Here is a 12,246-nt window from a genome sequence, read left to right as displayed (position 1 = left end):
CATAAGCCAACTCGAACTTGACTCGTTAATAATTCGATAAACTAAAATTTTGAGCTAGAGAGCCAAATTTAAGCCTGAAATTTAATTTATAAATTAAATGAGTTGAGATTGAGTTTGGATAAACTCAACTCATTAACTGGTGAACTAATTCGATTATATATATTTATATTTAATCTATATTTTTAATATTATATATATACATATAAAATAGTAATATATAATTATATGTATTAATGATCTTAATTATTTAAAATTTTATATTTAATTTTTATATACAACTTTAATGTTGAACATAAATAAAAAATTTATAATTTATTGATAGATAAAAAATATATAAAATTGATCTTTTTAAATTCTTTTAAAATATATAAGTTATAATTTATTGGTATAAAATTATAAATTATGTTCGTATTATTTGAGCTAACTCGTGAGTTCGAGTCGGCTCGTAAGTTTTTGGTAAATCGAGGTTGAGTTTAAGAAATAGACTCAATTATTAATGAGTCGAGTTATGAGTTAAGCTCAATTTTTATAAATTGAGCTTAAACTTGGTCTAACTTGCCTTAACTCGACTCACTTTCACTTTCAGCCCTTAATCAAAATACTTTTTTTTTTCCTCCAAAAATTATCTAAAAAAAGATTTTTTTTTTTTATTACACGGTGTAGAGTGCTAATTACTAAAACAGTTGAGGAGTGAGGAGTGAGGACTGACGAGAGAGTCCGAGGCAAGGGTAAGAGACTAAGAGCAGCTGGTCTCCCTTGGTGTCGGTTGTGGTGGCGATCAGATTCAGTTGGCATCAAATTGATTTATTAACTGTAAGCAAAAACATGAATACCTGCTCAAGAGCTGCTTTGGCGAAGTTTGCAATTGTAACTATAATTGCAATTTTATGCGGCCTTGGGTTGGGGATGGGTGCGGCGGAGACACAGAAGGCAACGATATTTGACATCAGCCACAGATACGTGGCGGAGATGCCATCGTGGGAGTCATCGGAGGGAGTGGGGCAGTTTGTGTGGCTTCAGCAAAGCATGAAGAACGGGTCCCTCTCCAACGGCTCCCTTATGAAGCTTCCCACTCACACTGGCACCCACGTCGACGCTCCAGGTCACGTCTTCGATCACTACTTCCATGCTGGCTTTGACGTCGACACTCTCGATCTGCACCTTCTCAATGGCCCTGCTCTCTTGCTTGATGTTCCCAGGGATCAAAACATCACCGGTACCAACTCACTCTGCCTTCTCATTCACCCGTTTTTCCATTTCCGTTCCTGACTCCCTTCTTCCTTCCCTTTCAGCTCAAGTTATGAAGTCATTAAATATACCACGCGGTGTACGTCGTGTGCTCTTCCGTACATTAAATACCGACAGGTATCTATCTAACGTATGCTGTGATGTACACCAAAGTCACACCCAATATGTATTTATACCTGCGTTATTTAATACATGTATTTGTGTGTATTTAATACATGATGACTGATTTGGTTAATTTTTGGTATGTACATAGCATTTTTTATTTCCATTATTGTAACTAGTGCACATAATGGCTTGGGTCTCGTATCAAATGAACAAGTCTCTCTTGTTTGGTATTGTACGATCTTTATGATAAAGGGGCTATCCAGTAGGGGCATATGCTTGATTAGAACTGGACTTGTTTCAACCTCGATCATCAAAGCAACCAATTTCTTTTTTACTGTCTCCAAAAATCATAAAAGTGGAACTAAAACTTCTTAAATTATAGGAGGCTTATGTTTCAGAAAGGGTTCGATACAAGCTATGTGGGATTCATGGTGGATGGAGCAACTTGGCTTGTGGAGAACACGGACATCAAACTTGTTGGTATGGTGTTAAATATAGATTTGGGGTTTTATCACCAAGGATCCTTTTTTTTATTATTCTTATTTTTATATAATTTTTTTACATACATGACAAGCAAGGAGATATCATTTCCTAATTTTAGTTGCAGCAGGCATTTGTGTACCACAATTAATGGCAATGGTGAACTTAACCTGCTCTAATCTTATGTATTAAAGAGGCATCTGAATTCTAAGGATATACCAAGTGGATACTGCCTACGAGAATTTTAGGATACAAAGTAGTTGTACAAGATTACTATCTTGATATTTGCCTTTATGCTGTACCAATTGGCATCTTCAGTGCATTTTTAGAGCTTTGTCTCCATTGAGGCTACTCTTTTCAAACATGTATGATTTTTTACTTTTTTTGCATAAATGCCATTACAGTGACACATCTTTCTATGATGCCATGTAGGAATTGACTATCTATCTGTTGCTGCATTTGATCACTTGATCCCATCTCACCTGGTTTTTCTAGAAGGCAGGGTAAGAGAAGTCCTGTCTTATTATTGTTTGAGCAATGACATGTGTTAGTTTTATTATTAGTTTATTGTCCCACCTTAGTTCTTTACAGCTTATCAGGTATCAGTAATTGGTTGTACTCAGATTGAACCTACAATGTGGATGTAGCAATTGAATTTTTTATTTTTATTTTTTAATTTTTTCATTATTGCCGAAGTATACTTTCCTGAATTTTAACTTCTGTCATTGCCTCCACAACAATTCCAATTAACTGTTGATCCGAACTTTCGTCAAGCGTTGTTATGAGATACTAATTTGTTGCTCCAGACATATTTCACTGTTTAATTTGAAAGACCGCTCAGTGTTGTGATCAGATTAGTTTGTGCATTTGGCATTTCCCTGTATGAACAAAGATATTCTTTATCTTTTGGTGGAACAAGAACTAACAGTTTAAATTGCCTTAGGAAATCATTCTCGTGGAAGGCCTGAAACTTGATGATGTCCCTGCTGGAATATATTCACTGCATTGCTTACCGCTTAGGTTGGCTGGTGCTGAGGGATCACCAATACGGTGCATTCTGATCAAATAATATGGTACATGTGAATTTGAGATGATGAAACCTGTTTATTGAATTCTAACGAAAGAATTGCATTCTTCTCATAACTTCTGAGTCAATGGCTGATTCATGGTCAAAACTGCTGCAGGTAACAGTGCATACTGCATACCCAAATGCCAGGAGATGTTGATCATTTTTGGTGTATGTTTGGAGTACGATGGGTGCAGCAACTTTAGTAGCATTACATCAATTGTAGTTTTCTTAGACATGAGTAGGTTCAAAATGCAATAAAAGCTCAGAAATGTCTATATTGAGAAAAATAGTATTAACGATTTGTGTCAAGGTGTTAACAATCTTATTTGGCTTTAATATATAGAAACATGCAATGGCAATCCTTGTACAGTTCCGCTGGAGATCTTGATACCAAATAATTGGTGGCCAATGCTTAGTGGTGAGGTGAAACAATGTTAAATTTTATAGAAGTACATTATTATGATCCCCCCCCCCCTTTTCTCTCTTATGATTGGTGTGAGCAGACAATTACCTAGAACATAGTGCTAGCTTTGTGTTGTTATTTATTTATTTTGTAAAAAGTTTCTTGCAACCATTAAACCTTACACTAATCTCTTTCAATGGCATTATTGTTCTTCTTGGGAGTAAGATGGTTCCTTTTTATACTTCTGAATCCGATAGAAACCATTAATTTTATGCAGAATTAACGGTAGAATGTATTCCGTTGGTTACATGACATCTTGATCTTGTCATGGACACCAAGTTTTACGTACCTGATATTAGAGCTAAGGAATTTTAAAAGAAAGTCAGTTTATAGTTTAACATAGAAAATATTTATTTATTTTTTTAAAATTTAGATCTACTTTGTTTTTATTATCTATAAGTATCGTATGATTATTTCTATAAATGAAATGTTTTTTTTTTTTAAATTTAGATCTACTTTGTTTTTATTATCTATAAGTATCGTATGATTATTTCTATAAATGAAATGTTTTTTTTTTCTGTCAAATAAAATAAACCGAATTCAAATTCGCTAACTCATGGTTAGACTTGCAAGTTTGATCGAGTCTATTTAAAAACGAGCTTGAAATCAAGTCAATTTGATTCTACTATTTAAAAACGTAAAATTATATGATTCTACGGATTAATTTGAGAGTTTGACAATCATGCTAATATTTAGATATAAAATACCAGAAAGGAACTCAGTATTTGGAATCATTGATGTGCTAATTGTATATAATCTCGGTTGGGTTTCTCATTATTTCCCAATTGGATGAGTTTCAAGTGACGATGAGGATAGAAGGCTTGGTTACAAAATATTACCAACAAAATCCATGATTCCAAATAAGTTGTAAAAAAAATGGAAAGAATTGTAATAGTTGGGAAATGATCTTGGAGATGAAATTAATTAGTTCTAACTTCTAATTGTCAACAGACTAAGAAAAACAATTCATTCTTTGTCATGTATTTTGTCATATATATATTTTTTCGTATTTATATTATTATATATCCATCACAAGGTCTGCATTTGCTGACAAATTCAACAAATTACAAAAGCGACTAATTTGCATCTTAGATTTTGGCCGTAACCTGCTCCTTCATTTCGAGTAAAGCATCTTCAAAGCACTTGGCAAGAAACTCTGGGTCGGGAATAATGTCTTTGGCTACCTGAACTTGCATGTCTGCCCGTCCGGCATAGCTCACCATATTCAAAATGAGTGCCTGCATTATACCAATAGAAATATCAACCATTCACAAACACAACATTAACAAAAGAAAGATACTATTCACATACTAAACACTCTTGACACTCGTATAAAAACACGATTGTTACTAATTAATTGTGTATTTAAATTATTTTTTAAAGAAAAAAATGTGTGTTTGAATGTTAAGAAAACATTGGTGTCAAACAGTGTTTATTATAAGGTGGAAACTTAAGTACAATCAAGACGTTAGATGAAAATTTAGTCAAATCATTTAAATCATTTAACAACTTCACGTGAAGTTGAAGAGTTTAGAGGGCCGTACATGAGGCAAGGCAGAATTATTTGCCCGCAAGTATGTTACTGGATTTTCTACCATCATGATATCTTCTTGCGGTCCGACCACGTTTGAGATTGTGAAGGTAGTGTTACAGAGAATCCGGTAATTTAGCCAGCTAGCAAACTGCATTGTATAAACAGCAAACAGTAGTACATGATAGCTGTCCCTGTAATGAGCACAAGTAGCAAAAAGTAGACAAAGGGGGAGAAATTAATTAACCTTTGGACCAAGAGTTGACATTACTAAATCTCCAACTTTGTATGAGAAATGGGCCTCCAAAGACTGTTTCTTTCTGTCGATCATTGCTTTAGCTCTCTTGAGATATGCTAGAGGATCTGAATTGTTGCTTCTGTGATAATATACAGGCAGGAGAAGCATACCGAATTTGTTACCCCACCTTGCTCCTGAATTGCTTTTCATCAGATTGGATAGTTCCTGATCATTTTGATCCACCCACAATATTATTATAGCCTGAGTAGCAGCAACTAAATAAAGTGAAATTGGGCAGAGTAGCTAAACCTGCAGTCCTGGCTGTTTTCTCAGATTAACCATAGCTAAACCTGTTAGCTGAATCCCCTCTTGCACCCCTTACAGAAAGGAACTTTTTAATTAGTTGTCATTGTGTATTGTTGGATTCTATCTCCAAGATAAGAATACAAAAATAGAAAGAAGATAAGTTTTAGAGAGATTCTAGTTTCTTTCATGAGATTCTATTTTTTATTTACTATCCCTATCTCTATAACCAAATGAAGTTCTATCTGGAATGTCTGTGTATTTCTACCTAAAAGCAGTGGAATATGAAAAGGAAACATGTTGAAAATAGCGGTTTAAACAATTATACAAGTGACGTGTACCATTGGGTGCTCGGAAATCCAAGTATCTTGATATCCCAGATGATATAACAGCAAATAGAACATCATTTATGGTCTGCAAAACAGCAAGTGCTCGAAATATTATATCTGAATGTTCATAGTGGTCATATACATAATAAATTTATGGTTCATTGGTTATTATGGGTGTTGACAAACACTGCATTATCGTATATTCCCAGTCCCCTGTTCAAATCATTCATCCAATAGTAAAATCTTTAAGTCTGCACATTTCTTAAAATTTGTGTACAATATAATTAAGATTTAAAATTTAAAAAAGGTTGCACTTCTTAACTTTTCCAAAACACATTAGCATTTACTAATTTTTTATCACAAAATTTTTAAATTAGAGAGATCTAATCTAAACAAGGATTATAATAAAAACTTGATTGAAAATGTTTAAACAACAGATACTAGATTAGCATTTTTTGTATAATATAATAATTTGATTAAAGATTTTTAAATTATAAAAAATAGAATTAAATTATAGAGAACTTCATAATAATATTTGATTTTTTTTTTTTTGCAAATTGTAATGGCTTGCTTATAAATTTTAAAAATTGTAAAAAATTAATAAAATTATAGAATTGTTCATAATAATTAGACCTATTAACTAATATCTAAACCAGGAATCAGTAAAATGATAATAACTATAAAATGATCAGTTTCTGCTTATTCTAAGTTTTTAAAAAAGTTGCTTGAACTTCAGTACTTGTAAGCTATTTCCTAGCTTAGAGTTAACAGCTTTCGAGTATAATCCACCTTCATATTTTATCCAAACATGTTTAATCTTTAGTCAAACCGAGAAACAATTTTATAAGTTGGTTTAATTTTTCGATAAATTTTCGTTTTCCGAAAAAGAATTATTTTGTTGCTGTCATGCCTAAACTTTGGCGGCGGGGCAGAGTCAAATAATCAACACAGGTAATGTAATTCAAAATTATTATGGGCCATCAAAATTCAGTCATTATATTTTTATATATAAAATAAAGTGAAAACTATGGTGAAATCGACTTCACGTCAAGTTGATATCTAAGAATCGTTAAATAAAAATTTAGTCAATCAAATTATCTAACGACTCTCAAGTATCAACTTCACGTGAAGTTAACTACACTTCAGTTTTTACTATAAAATAAATATATATTATTTTTTTAATTTTAAAAATTAATATTTTTTAATAAATTCTAATTAATATTTGACTTTCAACATTCTATTGCATTTGAATTTTTGTTTGAACTTGTATAAAAAAAATATTAATATTAACTAATAACTTAAAATAATGAAATATGTTAGTTTTACAATACTATTATTTTATCTTCACACATATTATACTATAAACAACGATAGATTAAAGACGAGATAGATTCATAAGTAATTTTTTTTTACTTTTAACTTATGAAAAATTATAATATTAATGTTTAGTGTTATTTTTAAAATTAAATTTTTTTAAAAAATTATTTAAATACTTATGAATAAATTAAAAAAAATTTATAATTATTTTTTATTTTCTTTAAATAACTATTTTTAAAATAAAAAATTTAAATATAAATAATTTATTTATAACTTTTTTAATATAAATATTTATTATTAAATTTTTTTAAAATTTAATTAAATTATTTATTCAAACTGAACTTTAAGACTAGTTAAAGGACTATTTTTTAATAGAAAACTCATATAGTTGAATCTTGAATGTAATTATTTAATCGATCCCATATCTTTGGGACAAGTCCGCAAAAGTGTTTGTTTCAAAAATTGGGGAAGCATGGCATGTGATTGGGCTTCTATATTTAGATAAATGATTTTAACAACTTATCGGCTATTACAATTGGGTAGTTTTCAATAAGAAGCATATGTAGCAATTAATATGGATTTCTTTTTGGGTGTCTAAAGCAATTAATATGGATTAATTGTGTTATATTAGTAGTTTGAAGGATATAAAAGAAAGGAAAGGAAATAATTATTATTAATTTTACCGCAGTGGGAACAGCCGTCTTGACGGTCTTCATGTCTTGGAGGGAAAAGGAGGCAGTAGCAATCTTCCTGGGCCACAACTCAACGCCGGCGCCGCCGCTGAGCGGAGTTTTGCGGTCACGAACACACAGACACCGCAGGATGAACTCTAGGGCAAAGACCAAGCAAAACCAGAAGGTAACCGCAAGATTCCAAAGAATATTCGGCCAGGTGGTGTTGCGAGAGCGAGAGGAGGAAGAAGAAGAAGAAGAAGAAGAGGCTATGGTGGGGACAGAGTGTGGATCGTGGAGCTTCCTACAGCAGGCGAGGAGCATAGACATCAAGGAGATGCCGTCGCCAAGGGAGTGGTGGATTCGGAAGATGGCGCAATTGTGAGCCATCAGGATGTGGAGTTCCCACAAGGGTTTCTCCATGCTGAGTCCCTCCGTTGACAAATCGGCAAGATAGGAGTTGACGGCGGAGTCGTGGTCGGCGTCGGAGAGAGGGCGGTCGATGATGAGGACGTGGCGCTCGATGTCAACTTGGGTGGGGCGCCAGTGCTCCCTGCCGCGGTGGTCGCGGACCAAGAGACTGGTGAACCGCGGGTGTTGGAGCATGGCGGACTTCCGGAGCTCAGATTTGACGGAGTCGATGTCGAAAGGGTTCTTGGTTCCAACTACGCAGTGGATTATTTGCCTCATCTCCGGTTGCGCGAACAGCCTCCCCGCCGGTGTTAGAGGTTCATCCTCCCATTCATTACTACTCTCTCTTTCCATCTCTCTCTTCCCTGCTCCTCTTCTGTTCTCTTGTTCCTTTGACCTTTAATATCTCTCTAGTCTTTACCTTGCAGATAACCATGCTAATAATAAATAACAATTCATATATATACATGATATTATTTTTGAGCAACAAATTAAAAAATTAAATTTTAGCAAAAAATTCGACTCACAGCATAATTATTAACAACACTTTTTGAGGTCGACAAGAGTTAGCTAGAGTCAAAGAAAAAAAAAATTAAGGTCGAACTAGAAATGTACAAATAACACATGGGAAATAGATTTGAGATAATTAAACTTGTAGAATAAATAAAATAAAATAAAAATGTGAGTAAGAGATCAATAACTATTTATTATAGTATAGTTTTATTTTTCTATAAATAAAAAAGTCAAAGAATTTCAAATGAACTTTTATTTAACACTTTAAATTATACTAAATTTTTACAAATTTTCAGTCACATTGACATTGAAAAAAATCGTAGAATACTAGTACACGAATGTTTGAAGTCAATTTATTTTGTTATTTTCTTTGGAGCATTATCTTTTTCTTATTTTTTTATTTTTAATTTTGTCTTATTTTCAATTTTCTTCTTTGTTTATTAGTCTTTTGTCTAATTTTATTTATTTATTACATCTTTATTTAAAAATATTTTGGTAGCATTCTTTAAATTTCTTTTGATATAAAGTTTTGATTCATTTGTATTCACATAATTATATTGTTTGTAAAACTAGTTTCGACATTACAATTATTAACTCCCAATTCGAACTTATTTTTTAAAAGGAGACGTATCTACTTTTTAAATTGAGATCTTGGATAGAAATTTGATTAACCTCTCGTGTGTTAAAATTAAACCAAAATCAAACGAACGAATTAGCATATTCGATGGAGTCTTAGGTTAAATTGTTATCAAATTTTGCATGCAATTATAAAGTGAAAAGTTAATAAATATATCTGATAGAACTTACATTTCGACTGATACGTCAAATAATAACACTGGACAAACTAAAAAAAATATCACGAGAGGTTTAGAGGCTGAATCAACCTCTCTAAGAGTCAATGTGAATAGAAGAATAATTCCCATAGTTGTTACAAAAGGAATTCCCTCGACTACCTTTACTACATGGCATATGTATAGGTTACAATTGAATTATTCTGCCTTTTGTGAAAATTAAAATATTGTATATTGTGGAGGAGGAGCAACAATAAGATATAACCCTTTGTCTCCTCGAAGATGCCCTCCAATGAATACACAAAGTGGTTACAACGTGATTATAATCCTAATGTATTTAATTACAATGCTTATTATCACTTGATGACTAATCCTCTATATTTAGAGTAAGTACCCATGTCTATATAGTCTAATATTTTGTATTTACTCAAATAAAATTTCATGTTCTTTTGTTAGTTTGAAATCTAAAACAACCGTTAAAATAAGATAAATATATAATTGAATATTATTGACTAATTCATGTAAAATAATAAAATAAAATTTATCTAAAATCTCTACTTGGTACAATCAATTTTTTTCAAAGACAAATCTTTGGTACATGTCCAAAAAAAAAAAAAAAAAAACCATAATATCGTTCAAATATTTATCAAGTGCTTCATATTAATGGTGACAATAAAATGAATTCTTATTCTACCTTATTTTATTCCACCTAATAATAACCTATATAGAATCTGGCTTGCTCTTAACCATATGTATTTGCCCTGTCTTATAATTATTAAAATTTAATAACTAAAATTAAATTTCAAAATTTATATAACTATGATCATATATTTATAAATTAAACTAAAAAAAATGATACAAAAAATATTGTTAATCATTTTATTAAGTTTTTTTACATGTTTTATATATATTATATATTAAAATTATATATTATATATATTTTCTCACAATTTGTCGTATTACTAGACGAACTGTATGTGGACATTCAGTTCATCACGGGGTGAATTGGCACAAATAAAAAAAATAAAATACTTGTATTTAAAGTAAGAATATCTTTTTTTTTTTAGAAAATAATAATTTTTTTTAATTTATTCTAAAAAAATTTTAGATTTTATATTACAAAAATGTTCAATAATAAAAAAATTAACCAAAAACAATAAAAAGTTAATTTATTTAATATTTATTAATTATTATTAAAATTAATAATATTAAATAAACAAATTTTAACTGTTTTTTTCTCTTTAATATTACAATTATATTAAATAATGGTTAGAATTTATTGTTTAATTAATTATTCCTGATTAGTTAAGTTACATTAAACAGGAAACATAATATAATTGACCAGTAAAATAAATGACAAATAAGGCAAATAAATAATTAATGTTGTTGCCTTAACTAAAGTATTTTTATATTATGTACAATTTCAATTCTTATCATTATTGTACCGTTACAAAAATATTATTAAATTCTTATTATTTTCTATTATTCTTTGTTGAATTGTTTTTTTTTTTTTAATTCTTATGACTTGAATTATTTTCTTGCCTTGTATGTTTATCATTTATTTTAAAAAATTAATAAAGTTTTGTTTTTTTTTATTTACAAGAGATATATTGTAGTTATAGTAGTTGCTAAATTCATTTTTAGTAGGTGCAAGGAGTTAGGAAACTTTGTTTTCTTTATTTCTTTTAAAGTAGCTTTTTGTTGGGTTCAAATTATTTAGTGTTTTTTAACATTTTTTTTTGTTTTGAGACATCATAGAACTTTATTAGTAAAATTACATAAATAATAAAATTACATCATTTTAAAATTAGAATATATTAACTGATATATTTTTAAAACAAAATATATTTATATTTTGGTGTGTTTATTTTTTATATTCTACGATATATAATATATAATATCATGAATTTTATATTTATATAAATCTTGATTTTGAAATTTGATATTTTTTCTATTTAAGTCTTGTATTTATATAATTATACGAGCTTATGAAACTTTGATTGGTATTGCATTTTTAATTGATATATTTTTAAGATTTATATTAAAATATATCTATATTTTTGTGTATTTATTTATAATTTTATACATTGTATTACTATAGTCCAGTTATTTTGGTTGAATTATAATTGAACCGGTTGAACCATTAAACTATTAAACTAGTTGTCAGATTGGTTTAATGACCAATTCACTTTTTAGAACTTTAAATATAATTATTTAAATTAAAGTATATAAAATTCTCATTATTTTTTAATTATTAAAGATTTTACATCAATAATAAGAAAGTACTCAATTAATATAAAAATTTCTAAAAATATATTCTCAAATAAATAAAATAAATTATTAAATAATTTATCTAATTTTCAAAAATTTGAGGTCTTACATCTTAGAATAATATAATATTCTCGCTATCAGAGTAGCGCAGCTGAAAGTGCGACATTCTGATAGTGAGGGTGTTACATTAATTATATCTTAAATCATTTCTATTGCCGATTCATTTTCAATATCAAATTAACTCCAAAACCAAGAAAACTACTTTTCATAATATTCAATAAAATCAACTTTCTAAATCAATTTCTTATCAACAACCGGATGCTAACCCAAACAAATCAATAATTCAATCAAACAAATAATTTCATTCATCCAAAGCAACTCAAATCAATCCTTAAGAATCACGTAATCATAAAAATACATTTTTCATATTAATATCAACTTGTAACAATTCTTGAAAGTAAAATGAGTTTAAGAAACGCGCCCCTACTTCGCATAGTCGAAACTCA

At 29.9% G+C, this 12,246-nt stretch overlaps 2 protein-coding genes across 2 annotated transcripts; one reads left to right on the top strand and one right to left on the bottom strand.

Moving 5' to 3' along the window:
- Positions 1-656: 656 nt before the first annotated feature.
- Positions 657-3,271, top strand: LOC112801184 (cyclase-like protein 2). Its single transcript, XM_025843771.3, has 6 exons — positions 657-1,216; positions 1,293-1,365; positions 1,736-1,833; positions 2,266-2,336; positions 2,777-2,906; positions 3,018-3,271. The coding sequence occupies exons 1-5, from the start codon at positions 826-828 to the stop codon at positions 2,900-2,902; spliced, it is 759 nt and encodes a 252-aa protein (XP_025699556.1). The 5' UTR covers positions 657-825; the 3' UTR covers positions 2,903-2,906; positions 3,018-3,271.
- Positions 3,272-4,257: 986 nt separating this feature from the next.
- LOC112801183 (wax ester synthase/diacylglycerol acyltransferase 5) lies at positions 4,258-8,780 on the bottom strand. The gene is made up of 6 exons (XM_025843770.3): positions 7,767-8,780; positions 5,779-5,851; positions 5,444-5,511; positions 5,144-5,359; positions 4,910-5,047; positions 4,258-4,603 (listed from the first exon to the last, which is right to left on the bottom strand). The coding sequence occupies exons 1-6, from the start codon at positions 8,517-8,519 to the stop codon at positions 4,454-4,456; spliced, it is 1,398 nt and encodes a 465-aa protein (XP_025699555.1). The 5' UTR covers positions 8,520-8,780; the 3' UTR covers positions 4,258-4,453.
- Positions 8,781-12,246: the final 3,466 nt, after the last annotated feature.

The sequence above is a fragment of the Arachis hypogaea genome, chromosome 5, assembly GCF_003086295.3.
Source record: "Arachis hypogaea cultivar Tifrunner chromosome 5, arahy.Tifrunner.gnm2.J5K5, whole genome shotgun sequence".
In the NCBI taxonomy this organism is placed as follows: Eukaryota; Viridiplantae; Streptophyta; class Magnoliopsida; order Fabales; family Fabaceae; genus Arachis; species Arachis hypogaea.
The sequence above is the reverse complement of the archived record's forward strand: the minus strand, read 5'-3'. Positions and strand labels throughout refer to the sequence as shown.